Consider the following 19293-nt stretch of genomic DNA (forward strand, 5'->3'; position numbering starts at 1 on the left):
ACTCTCTGAAAAACAAAATGCCGTCATAGCACTTTCAATGCCAAGAGCTTGTGCTGGAGCAGAAGAGCAACAAAAGCCTTTGGAACAAAATGGAGCAAAACAATATAGATATTCCAAACACTTTTGTTCATGTACACTGCTGCCCAACGACTTCGCTGTGGCTTTAATGTATTTAAGGGGGGACATGGGCCTAAATTTTAAATTTCTTTGAAAAAATTCATTTTTTAATTTTGAGGTTTTCAGTTTTAGAAACTAATTATACACCCTTACACCAAATTTGATAACCATACGCCAAATAGTTACGTTGATATAAAATATTTTCAACACATTGTGAGGCAGTAACAAAGTAAAGGTGTTCAATGTTAGAATGCATTTTTCTCAGTTCCACTTTTTGCTGCAAATTTCATACGAAGGAATCTTTTGTTCGAAGGTGAAAGTATTCTGATACCACAATCAAGATGTTTCTGAACTGAAATTTACTCAGGAATCGGGCTATCTACTTTATTTTGTTTTAGGTTGAAGTCCTCAGTGATAAAAAACTAAGTTTTCAAAAATTGACGGAGGACAGATATGCATCGCATAGTTTCAGGTAATAACTCTTCCTGAAATATTTACATTTAAGTTATTAAAACTAGATAGCCCGAGGTCCCATATCCCCCACTTTATATTCAAGCAGTCAAAATGATGCTTAATAGCTTAATTTGCATATCATAGATTTCTTAGTGAAAAGTGACACATCGTCTTATGCAGGTATGTAAATTTGTCTTAGAGGGCTGAAAGCTTGCACAGTGCACCTACATCTGAAGCTAAATCTCCCCTGCAAATTTCATTCCGATCACTTGAGTAGTTCGAAAGTTTGACCTCTAGCCAGTGTCCCCCCTTAACGCAGGACTGCTCAATTTTTTTCTATCCACTTCATTTCTTTCCTTATTACACTTACTTTGTTTATTATGGTATACTATTGTCGGTTTCTGTGATATACCGTATAAACAGGAATATAGGTTGAATTTATTTTTGAAAATGGACCTGAAAAAGTGGCAAATATATTCGGGATCTCTACTTGTGACGTCAGAGTGTGTCCATACGAAATCCGTCGAGGTCGCTCGTGATTCCGGGCTCTCGAGGGCGCAATTCCGGGCTCTCGAGGGCGCAATTCAAAGGGACGGAATCGTCCCTTTCAATTGCATTAGTGAACTCATCATCGGACGAAGGTTCCGAAGAATGTGAGTAGTAACGCTCGTGCACTTCCTGTTTTATTGCGTGCGAAGCAATTAAACTAATGTACCGTGTTTTCTCGTCCTTCCGTGTACTTGGCCAATTTTGTTACCAATATAAATTTGCATTTTCTTGCCATAACTTTTTTTTGCTTTTTGCAGCTTGTAACTTAGAGGGCCGACCTATATACAGGTTCGACCTATATTCCACTTTATACGGTATTTATGTTAGGCGATACATGTGTAAAACTGAGTTGCACCTGTACATTAGTTTGTATTCTTCATTTCTGCAACCAAGTTGAATTCATCTGAGACTAGGGAAGAGAAGAAACATCAAAACATTGAAGAGGCACCTCAGTCTCAGGTTAATTCAACATGGTTACAATGTTTTATTTCTATATTTGTTTAAGGGGAATTACAAGTCGAAACACAGATTTTTTCGAAAAAAAAAATTGATTTTGCGTTTTTTTGTGTTTTTTTATCTTTGAACCTTCCTCTTCTGCATATAAAAAATCAAGACCGGATATCATCGTGAAATTAGTTGGATATGAGTATGAAGCCATTTTCGAGCACGTAATTCTTTGGATTGCGGCGTCGCCCGCCATCGCGTTTATTTCGGCGCATAGGCCTAGCCGTTTTCACTCTGAAACTGTCGTCAATAGTTCCGTATTCTGGATGCAAATAATAAGAAATAAATGTTTTCCCCGCTGCAAACGCGCATCGCCAGTGGCCTTTTAAATCCCAGATGCGATTGGGGCCCCGCCATTGGCCGAGAGCAACATGCTAAAGCTTGCTTGCAGTTTTAGCGTCGCACTGCTCCGGAAACCAGAACCAACGACTTGTTCGATCACTCTGCTTTCTTCGCGATGAACGTCAACCGAAAACGCGAATTTCGAGCTCGGAAGTTTTGAACGACACACAAGTTCAAAGGAAGTCGCCAAAAGGGCAAGCGGAAAGCTTTAAAGAAGTCAAGTTCAGCCGCGGCAGCTAACCCTAACCTCGGTTGGGGCGACGCTTCCGAGTTCGATCGAGTTTCATCAACAGCTCTGACGAGTTCGTTGGTGCATAAGAAAACAAGATTGGGATGTTTGAAAACAGAGGGAACTGGAGATGTGCATGCAAGTACTGCGATCTGCGAGGTCGGCGCGATGAGAGCTCTTGTCAGTGGCGCGGCATGCTTGCCTTGTGGAAAGTGCGAACTCGCTGCCCAGGAATCAGTTGCTATGCGAAAGGGACTGGCATCTTTTCAGGGGCTGTGCTATGCAGCAGGGGAATTCTAGTTTGGTGGTCCAGGCTCTGACATTTGAAACTAAATTACCACCAAGTTTCATGTGGTTTGACTGAGAATTTAGGTATGTCAGAGAAAACTAAACTTTCATTGGCGTTTTTCTCAAATTGGTATTTTTGCCTGTTTTCGGAGTTTGTGCACACAATTTTCACCGTCTGCGGTTACTGTATCGCAACCAAATTTTGCACAGGTGCCTGGTGATGTTTAGAGTGTGCAAATCTTCCTAGTTATGCGATTGGCACCACTGAATTTTTATAAGAATTATAAAACTAAAAGTGAAACATGAAAAGTGATGACTCAATAGTTTGCAATTTTAATTTTTTCTGGAGGCATAGATATTCTTTTCCAGGTGGATTTGCACACTGCTGTTCACAAGGAAGCAACCAGGCTATTTTAAGATGCTCTCTTATAGTAAATTTTAGAAAAAAAAGGGTGCGCAAAAAAGGCAATTTATATGTTTTCATACGGCACAGATATTTCCCCAAGGCAGATATCAGAGAACCGACTACATATATGTATACCTGCCAACTCTTCTGAATTTTTCGTAAGATGTACGAATTAGGACTAATTTTACGATTTTACAAATCTTGCTTCAAATTTTACAAAAAAAATTATAAACTTTTTTTTTATTTTTTTAATTTTTTTTACATTTTTTTGTAAACTTTCTGCTGGTGGTACCTTGCACTGCCACAAGAGGGTGATAGGTACCGTCCACGCCAGCGTCGTGGTTTTTACTATACGTCTATCCGGTGGCCACGGATCCAAAGCCCAAAGCCTTTGTTCATGTGTTCGGCGGCACATGTTGGTTTGGCAAGTTTCGTGACAAGCAGAGCGGTGTCTGTGTTTGTTGCACGTATAATCATAGCATTCCCCTAGTCGCGATGGCTTTGCGGCGCGATGGCGCACTCCGTACCTCAAAAGAGGGACTTTCAGGTGTTCCTGAAATCCTACACGTTAGAAGTCCCATGCTTCGTACCGTTTAAGAAGGGAGAGAAGTTTGGATTCTGTCGCACGTGCACGTTTGATGTAAGCGTTTCGCCGAAAACTGCATGCCTCTTGCTACTCCCCCCTCCCCTCCTCCGCGGCCGCAGGAGTTTTACGAATTCTAAAGTCCACAGATTGGCAGGTATTTATATGACAAGAAGAGCTCAGTATGTATTAACTGTGAAAAATTCAGCCTCCTAGCCTCAAAATTAAAAAAAAAATATAAATATATATTCTAGAGGAGCATGTCCCCCTTAAACAATGTTCTTAATGAGCCTGTAAGTTATTGTGAATAAATAGAGTGACAAATGAAAGGTCAGGGTAAGTTGTGACAGTTGAAAATCTTGCCGCTTTTTAGGATGAGAGCCGGCTCAAGACCTCGGTGGTTTCCATCAACCCTGTCAACTATGTGGACTACACCAAGAAGCTTCTCAAGGACATTGCTGAGTTCGAGAAAGTCTTGTGAACTTTGATTCTACTTTGATTCTGTGAGCACTATTCCTGCAAATTGTGCTCTTTCTGATCAGTGTTGATTCTAATAAACTAACAATGGTGTTTTTTTATATCATTGTATTGTCACTTAATTTTTGCTTTAGATCAAAGGTGGCCAAACTGCGACTCTAAGCGTATTCCCCACGCCTTGCAAGATCAGCAAAAAAACCTTGCGGTTTGGCATTTATTTATTTATGAACTCCAAAGGCCGTCAGTAATTTTAAAAACAAAAACCAGGCAGAAACGCACACAAAAAAGATACAATGCATGCATACAAAAAACATTTCGGTGCATTCCGGCAGCAGTAATTGAAGTCTATATACACAGAAAAGGTACCATAAAAATAGGTGCGCCAAACCAGACGAAAATTTGAATTCAACTTGACGTACTCGAGCAACATCATGTTTACGGTGGCAAAGAAACACTCATCACTGGTGGAGGCAATTCCCCTTGAAAGGCTATTCAGTCCAAGATCACAAGGAGAACAGGCGAATTTTTGAACATGTTAGTGCATATGAGGAGTTAATTTTAAAAGCGATTTATATGGGGCGATATATGGTGAGCTGGCCATAAGAAAGCATCTTTAAAGGGACGCCGACACCCCCGAAAATGTTTTTTTTCCTTTTTTGTCAGGCGATTTATTATGGTGTCGGAATACCCAATTAATATTTTGCTACAGAGTCGCATTTTTTTTAATAAAGCCAAAAAACGCAACTGCTCGAAACCGAAACTCCCGCACCACACGGAGAAGTGGAGAGGATAGAGTGGGGGGGAGTGGCGGAAGTCACGTGGCTACATCCAACCGTGCGGGTTTTTTTTTTTCTCTGCACGTAGCAGACGAAATGCGTTCGTTCTCCGTGCGATTCTTTTGCAGTTATGTTTGTTCCGCTCGCTGTTCTGTACTTCAAGGTGAGTTTTGTTCATTGAAGTGTTGGCAATTAGTAGTGAGTGCCCGTGGTGAATTCCCGTGATCGGCTCTGAAAAGAATACTCCCAAGATGTTGCGTGAAGAGCTGCCTCACATGTCCTGCATCTGAAAGTGGCATTGTGCGACAGAGTGCACAAGTTTCCGAAAGATCAGTGGGTCGGGATCAATGGCTGGCTGCAATTCCTGTAGAACAGTTACGCGAAGCTCTGAAAGCGGACGCTACCCGATTCATATGCTCTTTGCATTTTGTGGAAAGTAACTACATTGAGTTCGCAGGTGTCAAAAATGGAATCCCATACCATTTAGTTCAGCAACGTATCGTCCACAACAATTGTCTTTTTTTGTTTTTTTTTTCAGTGATAATTGTAAAAAAAAGAAATGTAAACATCGCAAAACGCTTGACAAAAAAAAAAGGTACACCCACACCAGGGATCGAACCCGTGCTCTCTGCGTGTGAAGTGGACGTCTTTCCACTGAGCTACTGAAGGAACTCTCACGCGTAGTAATGAAGCAGGTCGACTGTATGTCGGAAGTTTGCTGCCGATTTCCCTTCAATACATGCACTCCCGGCTTGAAGTCGGGCAGCACCACGCATAGGCCACATTCGTACCTCGTAAAGAAATCGTACGCGTGCGTATTCAACTCGAAGTACGCTCTTCGTGCTCGACGTTTGAGCGTGTGATGTCTTCTGTTTCTAGAAAGAACGACGACTCGGCGACGTTTTCGTGCAAATCGGCTTGGTGACCGGGCGTGTCGTACGGGATGAATATCGGTTCTTTTGATCGATCCAAAATTTCTCTTTCAAAGGAAGACAGAATTCGCCGGTACCGTGAATGACAGTTCTGAAGTAGAGGTCCAACGCCCGTCGTCCACTGCCGTCCGCTAGCCCCACGATACGCGAAACGATGTCATGTTGAGAATTGTGCAGTGAACGCACAGAATGCTTCCGGTTGTCTGTGCTACCTTTTTTTTTTTCAATCAACATATTTGCAGCTTTTTGGAAGCCACAAAAAATGGGTTTCATATTTTTTTCTATTTTTAATATTGACTGTGTGCCTTCAATGATCCATGACTTTGATTAAATTTGGTCATTGCGTCGAAACCTTGGAAAACAACCCGTGACTACGGAAAAGAGAGTGAGCGCGACTCAAACCGGCCAGTTCTCAATTGGCGGCTTTCGGGCGGAAAGAAACAGAGTTTCGAGCCGCAAATTCTGTTCTGGGTAGTTGGGCTCTCATATGTCACGTGCAACTAAAAACCTCGGCGAGCATAAATACCCTGTCAGTGTCCCTTTAAGAGAGAGAAATATGGTGACGTGAGCGATCGAAAGCGTCGCTGTTGTCGGCCCACTACAACTGGCCGACTGCTGACTATGACGTCAGCAAAGGATTTCTCATCGATGCAAATAAGAGGAATGTTAAGAACTTCAATTTTGACGGTGCTGGCAGTGTTGCTTTGAGAGCGCAATGATTTGAGGTTTTCACCATGCTCATTACAACATAGAGTTATTATAATGCATTACAAACACCATCGAACTTGTTGTTCACAAGGTAATGACGTCACGAAAGGTAACCAAACGAGGGCGGCACCGAAACATCTCGCCGCTATATTAGCGGCGGATGCTCCGATCGATCCAACATGGCGGAAAAGAGGGGGATAGATTTGCGACGCCCATAGACCGGTAGCGTATAAATTAAACAAAGCGTGTCGTTCTCTGTTTGTTGCCGCGTGCGAGATGATCATCGCTTCAAGCAAGGCCTACAGTGATGCTACGGATGAAGTGTTCAAGCCAGTCGAAGGCAAGAAATCTTGCCATAGTCAAGATATGTGTGCAAGTGTTCGACGTGAGCTCTCACGCTGGTGCAACTGTCATCAAGCTGAACCGAATGTACGCGGGTCCAAAGAAAGGTACATATCAACAATGTTTGTGCGTCGAAACTATGACGCATACTTTATCTGAACCTAAACTTATCGGTCTGTGGCTACAAACATTTTCGTTGACGTTGCTTAGATGATGTAAACATTCAGGCCTCGCATTAAATGGTGTTGCGAACTCTTCGGTTGTTCTAGTTAATTGTGCTAAAAAGCGGTTGGATGGAAAGTATGACAGCTACAGCATACAAGGGACGATCGAGGTCTTTATCCTGCGTTCTATGTATCAAAACATTGGTATCCTTGGTGATATATTGCGATAAGCCGGTCGCCGATTGTCCTGTTTTTACACATAATGTAAACAAGCTGCAGAAGTGACAATCTTATTCCGATGTGCTTGTGCACCCCTACAAGCCTCCTTTTGGCTCTCGTGGAAAGCTTTGTTATAGTAATAGTCTCATTGGTCGTTTGAGTTGTATGTGCCACGGTGATACCTGCTGTGTGTGATCTGCTGACAAACAAAAGTGTATTAAATGCCAGAAGGAGAACAAAGGTAAAGGTTTTTGAACTTTTTATTCTTTTTACAAAACAGGGCAAAGCTTCTAAAACAAGAGCAACCTAAGCTGATGTTTGAGTGTGCTCAAAAATAAATTGCAAAAGGTGCTTATGCTAAGTGGCAGATGTACACAGTTGATTTTCTCTTTTGCCTCTGCATTGTAAATTGGAAGATATATGTCGGCAGAAGACACGCGTCCTTTTGAAAATGTCTTTTATTAGGGCGAAAATAAGTTTTCATACACAAACACATACACTGAGTATTAGAAACGTGGCAGATAGTATTGGGGGGCTATGTTCGACAAATGTTTCGTTTCTCCTAAAAAGAAACGGAAGTGATTGAACTGACGATATCGCGTCTGATTGGCTAGAGGCTCAAATGACGAAAGTTCCCTCTTTCGTCATTTGAGCCTGCAGCCAATCGGACGATATATCGTCAGTTCTGTCACTTCCGTTTCTTTTTAGAAGAAACGAAACATTTGTCGAACATAGCCCCCCTGGTCTAAGGATATTAGGTCGCTGTTATTCAAATGTATGCTGTTTACAGAGTGAAGGTACATCTAGTTATATGAAGGTTAAATATAACTTCTAGACAAGTTTGACAGAGTCGCGGGGTCAGGGTCAGGGACACGACAAAAAACAAACAAACCTGTTATTTGGTTCAGAGTACAATTTTAGATTTCTTTAAATATGGGAATGCGACGACAGCGGTCAACCGGTCGTGTCATCTTGCGCCGCCTCGGCAAGAGGTCTCATGTAGTCCTTCGCACACCATACCTTAGGTGCCTGCAGAGTCGAGTGCACTGTACCCCTGTACCTGCAGCAAGTTGCCGGCGATCGTTGCCCACCTCGCTAGGTCTGAAGTGCAACTCCCGTAGGAGTGCGATGTCGCCGCCGACGTTGCGCTCAAATTTACTTTGGTTGCGCCCACGACGAACGCCCAAGCGGCGGAGGCGGCATTGTGGCCTAGGCCGCGGTATGCTGCGGTCCTGGGAGCCGCCATTTTCTAAGTGTGCTCGTCTTGGCTTTCGCCAACATCTCGAGCACCTACATGACCTACATGACGAATCCTCCTTGGACGAGCGCCAGCGCGAATGAAACTCGCTCTATGGGCAACAGCCCTATCGCCATCTCCGTAAAACACCGATGCTCGCGCCTCCAGGTGTCTAGTCCCGTTTTGAAGAGCTGCGTATCTTGTGTGTTGTCGAATTTTTCCGTGTTTGTGAAGTGTCACGTTGCCCTACAAACGAGGAATAACACACCAATTTACCGTCATCCTCTGACGTCCCCGGTAAGTTATCCTTCTGGTGTGTCGCTGAGCCAAACGTCCCAACAGCGGGTGGGAATCGGAGTTGCCCGTGTCTTTCCTAAGCCTGATCACCACCACTACTACAGGAGGCTATGCCACTACGCACGAGCCGTAACAAAAGTTATCGGGAAAATCACCGCCTCTCCCGACCTTCAGGGGCAATTTTGGTTATATCTTCATTGCCGTTGAAAAATTGTTACTTTTGTTTTACGAGTTTTTAGGCAAAAGAGCGCGGAAATCGGCCGCCTGGATGCCGAAGTTGCCAAAGTCCGCCATAGCTTTGACCACAATGGCTTTGACTTCTCTTCGGACGATTCTACTGGCCCGTCTTCCCTTGCACTTTCCAGTCTATGTGTTAAAAACTAACCTTCTAGTCCAGATCTGATCAAGGCGAACATACTTCTTCAACTGTACGAGTAGTAGTAGCGACTTGAATGCGATGCGCTTATGCGATGCGCTTTCTTTTCGCATTATGCCGTTTACATGACCGCATTGAATGCGACAAGTGGATTTGATGCGACTAAGGCGCATTCATGTAAACGCGGCTAATGTGCTTAGCAGGAAAAAAAAATTGTGGAAGAAACGCAGTTAGAATTACGACGAGTTCTTATGTCCATATTTCGCGAATAAAAAACAAAACAAAAAAAGGGCTCGGGTTTCTTCTTTCTACATTATTTAAACTACCTGATTAATACCGCAACTGATGCATACTTATGATTCTACCGCGAGTACACTACATTCATAATTTTACGGCATCTGTGCGCGTGCCAACATACTCAACCTATTTGCTCATTCCGTTGACTCGTATTTGAGGCTAGCTTGTTGTTATGAAGGAGAACACACATTTTTGAAAATCGGAACTTCTGGATCACATCAGTAATCACGAAACATTCATGTCAGATTTTTTTCGCCACAACATTAGCGTGAAAAGAGTCAAAGTACAGGCTAGCTGGTGGAAGTCAACCATTTCGTCGTTTACCCTGAGACGGTTTTTTTTTTGAAGAGCAGACTTCTGCTCTTCAAAGAACCCCCCACTCTCAGGGTAAACGACGAAATGGTTAACATTAGCGTGTTTACGGAGAATTCTCATTCTAATTTTTTTTTTTTTTTACGCTACCACTTGAATAAGTAGTGCAGTGTAGCTTAAAGGACCCATGAAACGAATTTTGGGCTGGAGTAAATCAATTTATATTGATTTTACTAATAGCACATCGTTCTGTGGGCCAAAAGAACAAAGGTAGAAAGTCAGAAGCCTGACTTTCGCTACAAAAATTTGCAAAACATAGCGGACTATTTCGTACCTCCTTCCCTTCGTAAACTCTCCGCCTTTTCACAGTGATACATCCGCGGACCCCGCAGCGCGTCACCGGGCTACTAGCCACCATAACCGGGCCCCCGCAGCGCGTCACCAGGGCCCAAGCGCACGTCACACGACACCGGACCTCACTTAATCCCTTTACCCCTAAGCTGACATTGCGGTGGAAGCTACGCGCTTGCCGGACCAATCAGCCGCCTCCCTTTCATCACCTGACCTCATTCTCTGCGGTCGGTATGCGCGAAAGGGCGTGATCAGGTGGAAAATGTGTGGCTGGCCCAATGAGCACGTAGCTTCCACAGCACTGTCAGCTTCGGGGTGAACGGGGTGGGGAAAGCAACTAGTCGGAATTTTGAGCGACGGGCTAATCTTCTAGGGGGACAATGGCTGTGTCCGGGCTACACAAGCGAGATTCCGAGCAAGAGGGGACTCCCTTCTTTCCGACTTCTTGAACTGTTTGGTACAATGCGCGATTTATGAGTTGAGGAGGAAAGCTAAACAGAAAAAAGTTGAAAAAGCGTTTCATGACTCCTTTAAATTAACGTCACGGGATCCTATGAAAGTAGCACCGAATGTCGCCATTTTGGTTCATGGAATGAGCGGTTTCTCCTTGACCACTCTATTCTTGGTAAGCCAATCTATATTTCCTGGTGACGAGTAGCTTTATATAAATGTTTTTTGAATACCGAGATGTTGTGGTCCACACACGGCAAAACGAACGCGCAACTTCGCACTGCCACCACATGTGGCACCATGCTTGGCAGCAGTGAAATATAAGTTCTCTGTCTTTAAATATGTAAGAACACCAATACCACTGCGAGAGATGTGTGCACATAAGCGTACTTGATAAGTTGATGGCATGCACAGCGCCAAAGACGCTTATATTGGCAAGGAACGCTTTCAGTATGATGACGCTCCATAGCGACCTTGGTGTGACTGGTTTAGAACGACCCTTTCGGTTCATTCGAAGATTTGAATGGACCGCGGCAATCGACAGGGCAACTGAGTCCGATCAGCTAATCACCTTGCGAGGTTTGGTCGTCTGTATGTTAGTGTATAGGCAGGGAAGGCACTACTTTCCCAGGATCCAGTGACTTTAGTTTAAATGTATAGAATTGGCTGTTATTTGTGTGTTCCATGGCACTTAATGCATTCAAATGTTCACCTCCTGTTTTCACTGGATGCCATATTTGAGTGCACTGTTTACTGGGGATGCTCAGATTGAATTCACACTTACAGGTTCCCAAGACCGGCTCTCTTGATGGTATGAAATGTGCGTTGCAAACACACTGTAAACGCTTGCCGTCAGCATACGCTAAACAGCTGTGCACTCGGCTATGGCCGCCAGTGAAAGCCCCCTATAGGTTGTATTCACCGGACGGCACAATCGAGCGCGGTGTTCACGGCAAATGCTCAGAACAAGCCCCCCTTATCTTCTGAAAAAAACTACAATCTTGGTGGTGTGCAGTGCACGTTGCAGAAGCATTGTGGAAGCTTATCGTAAGCTTGCGCCAAGCAGGAACATACTCGGCTATGGCCGCCACTGGATGCCACCTATAGACGATTACAAGCAAGGCATTCGGCGGCCACCATATTCCTCCTCGTATGAGCACTTTGTGCAATTGCAGGTCTGCCAAAGCAATCTTCATGCGCATGCTGCACATGCTTGCGCACGTGGGGCACCAGTCGTGATGCCTTGCTTGTAAACATCTAGTGAACGTTAGCACATTAGAGCAAAGCATTGTAAAACTAATTATTAAATAGCCGAGACACCCCAAGAACCAGTTAAACAGCCCTGACAGGAGCAGATGCACAAATTCTCAATATATGTGGCATAATAAAACTTGTGTAGGGTGTTTCTTGTGCCTATTCCCCAATTTTGTTTACCATGATATCCCATGAACGAGCAGGTAGCGTATGTTGTTTGAAATAAGGTGGTGAACCAGGCAAGGCGGTGAACCAGGCGAGTTGGTTTATGACATAAAATTAAAAGCGCAAACAATAAACAAAAATAATAAGGACGAACAGACGAGCGCTCGTCCTGTTCATCTCCCTTATTGTCCTTGTATATTGTGAGCACTTTTAATTTTATGAGTCGTGTGTGTTGCTTGCTCTTCATTATCCACTAATATGACACTTGAATCTTACATCATCATTATCGTTCAGTTATTCTTACATCACTAGGAAAGGGGAAATTATAACAAATTATGGTCGTTGGCAAATGCATACCTGTGACGGAGCCGTCTGTGCGGTTCCAATAGTATGATGCCCTATGAATAAAATGCATAAATCGGCTTTCTAACAGATTGTAATTCTATTAGGGGTACATTTATACGGTGAATTTTTTTTAATTAAGGATGGAGAAGAATGAGTTTACCCGAGTAAAAAAATGAGAAAGATCATTTTTTCTACATAGAATGAGGGTTCAAGCAAGGTGGGGAAGGTCAAACATGACAACTTTACCCGGGGCCTTTCTAAAGGATGACTCAGTCACAGAGAAGTCTTGTCACTTCTTGAGACTTCTTTCTGTTTGTGTCGTCCTCTAGAAAGTCTCAGGTAGTCGGCATGTTTTTCCCATGAAAAAAACCTAGACAATGTCTAGGCTTTTGGTTCCTAGACATGGTCACGATGGTGGACCATTGTGGCATTTGTTTGGGTAAAATGGAGGGGTAGTATGAAAGCCAATTTTATTTCCTTTACCCTTTAGCCAGTTTTTCGTCGTAATGAATGCCACAATGACCAACAATGCTATCAGTGATTTTGTTGAAACAAATGCCTTGCTGGACATTTGTCCATGGCAGGATTGCTTTTCTTTGACTCGGGTGAACTTAGAATTTGATACTTCCAAATTATTAATGCACCACCTACATACAGCTCTTAAGTAAGCCGTGCCGCAAAAAGAAACCGTTTTGTTCTTTTGAAGTGTGCTGGTTTACTTGGGAGGGCAACTGTGTATGATGATGAGAACTCCCTGTTGCCCTTTCTGTACCTTATGTAGAGGCCAAAATAAGGACATTGCTGATGGTTTGTCAAAGAACTCATTCCTTCATGCTTCGAGCGCAGTCGCATGCAGCCTGATACCATCGCATTTGCGTTAACCACCCTATAAACTATTCTTTAAAAAAAAAAACTAAAAAGAATAAAAAAAAATTTTTTTTTTTTGTTTGGTTGGGAAGTTTTTTGTGAAAAAACATTTTTTAGGGAAATATTGACGGTGAGACATTTATTTGTAATTCTGCTCGCAAAGTTCATGACGTCACGGAATGGTCATTTGCTCTTTCGACCCCAGCGAGATGGTCATTTGCTCTTTCCACCTCAACGTGAAGGCGAAGCCGATCCACCTCCCCTCAATGCGCCCGAAATGCGGACTGAGAAAACAAGTGGAAAGGATGTGACTACCGACTAAATCATGCCTTGCGCCGTCAATATTACTTTAAACATTTTTTTTTTTTTTTTGCATAAAATTGATTTTTTGGCGCATCCCAACCAGATTGTTAAAAAAAGTTTCTTTTGCTTTTCAGGGGTTGTTTAATTAAAAGGTTTACTCGTCTTAGCATGACACACCAACCAACAAAAATGCTGACGTTTTGCCACATATGCAGCTGGCATCCTCACTATGCATCCTCACAACTGAGGTGATATGCCAGACAGTCACTATTTATCACATACGTCCCTGTGTACGTCCGGTAGGGGGTTGCACTTGTTTTTACTTTTAGTCATAAATTCTCCTGGCTTTCGAGAAAAAATTATTGGGAACACATTCTACTTAGGGGAATTTAGTCGGAGATAACCAAAATGGGTTGAGAGGGTTTTTTATCCTCATGCCTGCTTTTTACCCTTCCCATTTCAGTCATGGCCGACTTTGTGGAGAGTGAGGCCGAGGAGTCGGAGGATGAAGAGGTCATTGGCAAGCGGAAGGTTGTGGATGACGACGAGGAAGAGGAGGAGGAGGAAGACGGCAAGTTCACTGACTTTCGTGCAAAGCTGATGCGGCGTGTCTAGCTAATAGGGACACCTCCATTGCCTCCCAAAATCGAAAGTAAAATTAGACAAAAATGCGTTATTTAAGGTTTGACCAGAAAGTTTTGTCTGTATTAAGGGGTATCCATACTAACAGTGTCTATTGGCGAGGAGATCGAGTTACAGGGGTGCTCTTTCCAGTTTGCTCCCCCCAAAGCTCGGTTTTTGCCCAACACAGGGCCTGTGGACTTGATTCGTAATGTAACAAGTGTTGACGACAAACAGAGTGACATTGGCGGGATGCGACAAGCCGGATCTTTCGAGAAATCAGCCAGAGCATAGAAACTTGACCCACTTGGGCCTTTGTGCTCAATAGGTGCTGCTTTGTTCACGCAGGCCAAAGTGGCTGTGAAAGAGCCCTTCCTCTGGCGACAGAAGAACACTAGCACTGCCTTGTTGTTGTCCCCGGAAGTTCTAAAGTTAGCTGTTTGGGGCATAACAACTGAATCTGAATCACTTGGCATACTGAGCTTCCAAGTTGAAGTGCTTAAAACTAGTACTTGAAGTGCATTTTGCATGCTTATATCCTTTTTCGATGCTTTCTTTGGCCGCTTGGAGAAGCCACAGACGCGGCATAGTCACTGGCAGAAAGAGTATCTCCAGTTCTTGTATCGGTAATTTTCTGCCGCAAATGTGCTCAGGCTCCTTGTTGCATGGCATGAAAAAGAAGACGGGTGTTTTTGCTTGTGTTGAATGCAGGTGTGCCTTACCTTAAACACGTTTCAGGGGAACATATATCTGCCTTGGTTGAAGTACTTGTTTTTGTAGTACTTCCATTGTAAAGTATAGTCCTTCCTTGCCAGTTTGTATCAGAAGTACTGCCTGCGACAATTTTTATACATGCACAGGTTTTTATGACTAGCGGCGCCTAAACGTGAAATCGACCAAATTGTGCCACACTGCACCGAAATTTGCGGTGACGCTAGATAGTTGAAAGTGAGGCTCACCACCTCAGCTATTTCATTGCCAGGTGTCGCAAGCTGCCGCTAGATTTCTTGGTTCAGCCGTGTCTATTCATTCATCCATCCATCCGATGGATTCAATGTACCTATACATCCATATATCATACATCTTTATAGTCGTCATAGCGTTGCATCATACTAATCACATATATTTCTATGTGTGCTTCAGCAAGGACAGCAGTGACTAATGTTGCTGAAGTTGCTAGAGTTGCGATCCATTATCAAGCAACTATGGTCCAAACTGGCCGACGATTCCAGTATTAGTACTGTGTAACGCTGTCTGAGCGGAGCTGTGGCACACCTAAGTTTTCACTTTCTCCCATGTATACCACTTGTCAAAATGGATGGCACACATGGGCATTCTTCCAATGCATAACAAATATGTCAAGTGAAACACTAGCATTAATTGTCGTTCACGTCCACTCCAAGCTTTTTTCCAATACACTATTTACTGCTCTTCCGTGGACTTTGTAGTGGCACATGCTTTTTTGCCTTATGAGCACCCGATAAATGTCCGAATTCCTTTAAGTGAAGTACTTGTTCTTGCTCTTATGGCCTGCATGCATTATTGCCTCATTTTTTATGGTAACGTGTTTGAACTATGTATCACTGTCACTAACGCAATTTCCAAATTGTCACGTTGGGTGGTTGTAACTGACTGGGGAAGATCTGACAAAGTAAACAATGTCACAGTTACTCCGAAAGATCTCCAAATATATATATATATATCCTTAGTGCTCCAAAGTGCAGAGTTTTCTCCTCCGAAAAATAGCTCCAAAACCAGTTTGGTCTTTTTCAGCCCTGCGGGAGGAGTGTCAATCAACCCTGTATAAAAACTAGTATCTATTCAAACTCGAGGATTAGGCCAGCAATTGTATCTCTAGCCAGTGACAGGCTAAGTGTGCAGTGGAGGCTCCACTTCCAGCATGCACTCTCTATATTTGGCTTTGGCTGCGCATGTGGTGAAGTGCTTACGCTGAAGGCAGAGCATCATCTGCTTTCTGAACCTGATAGGGTGGCCACTTTGGTCAATGTTGACAACCATTTTTTTTTCTTGAAGATAGATGGGGAAGACTGTTGGGTGTCAAACACCTGTGTGGTTTGATGATGCAGTACAGAAATATTATACTTTTACTGCATTTTTTTTTTTATTTAGGTATTTTTTTGCAAGAAATTAACCAAATCTTCCAAATGCTCCTGACCTAAGTATGGGAACATTCAGAGCTTACGAGAAGTGTGTTGCTTTTGTTTAGCATTGTTACTGAAAGGGGATTCTTGGGATCATTCAAGATGAACATGCACTAGCGGGTTTGAAAGAGGACAATATTTATGAATGTCTATTACTTTTGCCACAACTAATTTCACTTTGTTTTCTTCCCTCGCTTCTTCGGACCGTAGGAGGTATACACTGATTTTTCCTCACACTTTGAGTCTACCTGAGAAAAGCAGATTGATAACTGCTCATGATTTCATGAAGCATGTGCATGAGAATTTAAGTTAGGTGATAGATTGAAATTTATTGTGATTTTTTTGCTTTCTATATTCATTTAGATGACGAGAGGTTACGGGAGGAGATGAAAGACCTCATAAATGACGAAGAGGAAGAAGTTGAGGAAGACTCAGATGAAGACGTGGGCAAGAAGAAACGGCGACACGGTTTGTTTCCTGATTGTCATTCCTTGTGGCAGACCATGTACGGGATTTTGTTTCGTGCAGAGTTTAACTGTGTCATTGTTTGTTTTAGATGACTTTGACGACAATTTGGAAGATGAGGACTACGATCTCATTGAAGAAAACTTGGGTGTCAAAGTTCAAAGGGTAAGGCCCCTCTGCAACATAAATCTTGAGTTAGCGTAGTTTCTGGGCTATAGCCCACACCCGGTGCATATTTGCAGAAGAAAATTTGGTGTCAGAAATAAGTTTTTGCTTAGGATAGCTCACACCCGATGCACAGTCCACACCTATTGCCTAGTCCGAACGTAAAAATTATCGTACACGCCACACCTTAACAAGTGCCTGCTGTATTAGCTCACAGAGATGCTTGAATCACACATAAATCAACTTTAATATACTTCATTATTCATCAAATCTTTCACGTCTTGTCACGGTGAACAATCTAGAGAAAAAGCAAATCCTTGGTATAGTCCGCAGACTATGCACTGGAAAATATGGTAATTGTGTTGACTTTGCGTGTGCTTATTCTTTCCTACTGCAGTTCGGTGGCAACTCACCCTTTTTAATTGCTCCAGTTTCCTTACTACAGGGAGTTCCCCCAAAATATTTCCATGCTTTTTTTTCGCCGCAAAAATACACTAGGCATCGCCGAACGCTCATTCTCTGCCCATATACGCTGCTAGTGGTCTGAACCAGATGAAAAGGTTTTAGAACTAACCGTCTTATTTAAAAGTTATGTAAGTGATTTTCTGAAACTTTCACTGGGAAAACGGCCGCCGATGGAGCTCTCGAGTACATGGGGCTTTGTAATGCCAGTTACCAAAAATGGGCAGAAATGGGCCCTATTGTACCATTAAAAAATTTCAGAAAATCACCTATAACTTTTGAATAAGGTGGCGGTTAATGCTGAAACTTTGGCATTTGGTTGGGACGGCTAGCACTATAATCTGTGCATTCAGCGATGCACAGATGATTTTTCCGGCGAAAAAAACAACATATTTGGGGAGGGGACTAGCTGTACCGTTTTGGGGGCGGGAAGGGGGAACAAGGCATACTTTTTGCCTCTGCATAAGTGCATTTAGGGCACATCCGAAGCTGCACATTCAGTTTTGTACGGAAGTAACACGATTTATTCTAAGAGACGAAAGGCCTACATGCAACCGTAGGTGTGCATGCACACTGGTGGACGTCCACCTGCCCAGAAAACATTTGATGAAGGGCCGATCTCGAGGTTTGGATTGCCTGTCTAGGCGAAAGGACTCGCAAAAATAATTGGCAGCTGAATTCCAATCTTTCGATAAAACTGTCGCACGCTGAATTGCAATGCATATGAGAAACAGTCGGGTGTTAGGACATTTGTTTAGTAGCACACTCCGATTAATTACGGGACGTTGCCCGTCACGTGACGCAGCACAGTGTCGCGTAGCACCATAACGTCGCGCAACATGGTCACACGACATCGCAGCTTTGAGTCATGGTGTCGCGTGACTTTACATTAAGTGGGGCAGTGTCACGTGACTTGATGTCACAATATGCCGTGCGACAACGAGGCCGCACCGTAAGCCACGTGACATGCCACACAAAATCCGAGTTGTCTTCCATTAGAATGCAATTCTGCATTTCAAGTGTGTCGACCAATTTATCTGCTCAAGAATGGGCAGTCGTCTGCGGCACCTATGACGTGGCTGGCCTGTTTGTGCAAGTTTGTATGTGACAGTAGCAGTTTCTTGGCTACAGGTTTGAGTATCTCTTTCAGAAAAAGAAGTTCAAGCGGGTGAGGAGGATAGAGGACGAGGAGAGTGACAACGAGGACAGCAAGGACAGCACCAATCGGGACGCCATCGCCAACGAGCTCTTCGAAGGATCGGATGCTGTACGTGCGTTCAGATCTGTCGCAGTGGCTGCATTTGCGTCTGGGCGGCGTCTCATCTCGCTGGGGCTTGCACTTTCTTCGCTTTGCGTCTGAGGAAGGTGGCCTCATGCCCGGCATGCCCAAGACATAGTTGCACCGTGGCCATTCCTACACGTTCTTGCCAAGCAAAACAACTTGGGTGCCGCGAAATGTGCCTCGTAAACGGCAGCGGCGAGGCCGCCACGACGGGTGGTGGTGCGACGTCGGTGCAGGCCACGTACATGTCCGATGATCTTAACCGGATGGTGATGTGTGATCGTCGGCCTGGCTGAACAGCTAGACTTAGTGGCGAAATAGTGACGTCACATGATATCACGAAGGGGCTGGGCATTTGTGACGTCATGGCGTCGCGTTACATTACGTTGTCCCGTGACGTGATGTCTTGTGATACCCCGATGCCTCTTGCTGAATCTGAGAAGCACTTTGCCGCTAATCTTGGCGGAAAGCGTTCCCCACTTCAATCAGCAAAAAAGCATCTTTCCGTCAATCTTAGCGAAGAAATTTTCTCGTTACTTTTTTTTCTTAGGAGCGTTCATAAGCCTCTCGTGCGTGTTGTGCAGTAACTTTCCCAGGCTCTGAAAACAATGGTGCAAGTGTCGACTTTCGTGTGAACTTTAGCGGGTATGCAGGCCTGTGATGATGTCGGTGTGTAGTGTATGTGGTTTTATGGGGAAGCCCCGAAAGACCACTCAACCGAGAAGTGACGTATTTCCCCGATTCTAACGCGCACCCAGTTTATATAGTTAAGAAAAAAATGTAAGCTTTTTTG

The 19293-nt window shown here is 43.7% G+C and overlaps 2 protein-coding genes across 2 annotated transcripts in view; both read left to right on the forward strand.

Annotated features, from left to right (window-relative positions):
* The window catches only part of LOC8030957 (replication protein A 70 kDa DNA-binding subunit), a 61228-nt gene extending 57179 nt beyond the window's left edge, over window positions 1-4049 (forward strand). The window contains exon 16 of the mRNA XM_029978539.4: window positions 3845-4049. Coding sequence (XP_029834399.3) covers window positions 3845-3952 — 108 coding nt within the window. The 3' untranslated portion in view covers window positions 3953-4049. The remainder of the gene's footprint in view (window positions 1-3844) is intronic.
* A 4379-nt stretch (window positions 4050-8428) lies between these two features.
* The window catches only part of LOC8034183 (transcription elongation factor SPT6), an 81694-nt gene continuing 70829 nt past the window's right edge, over window positions 8429-19293 (forward strand). The window contains exons 1-5 of the mRNA XM_029978537.4: window positions 8429-8623; window positions 13807-13914; window positions 16490-16594; window positions 16683-16756; window positions 18369-18485. Coding sequence (XP_029834397.3) covers window positions 13809-13914; window positions 16490-16594; window positions 16683-16756; window positions 18369-18485 — 402 coding nt within the window. The 5' untranslated portion in view covers window positions 8429-8623; window positions 13807-13808. The remainder of the gene's footprint in view (window positions 8624-13806; window positions 13915-16489; window positions 16595-16682; window positions 16757-18368; window positions 18486-19293) is intronic.

This window comes from Ixodes scapularis, unplaced genomic scaffold, assembly GCF_016920785.2.
Source record: "Ixodes scapularis isolate PalLabHiFi unplaced genomic scaffold, ASM1692078v2 PGA_scaffold1__304_contigs__length_218370807, whole genome shotgun sequence".
In the NCBI taxonomy this organism is placed as follows: domain Eukaryota; kingdom Metazoa; phylum Arthropoda; class Arachnida; order Ixodida; family Ixodidae; genus Ixodes; species Ixodes scapularis.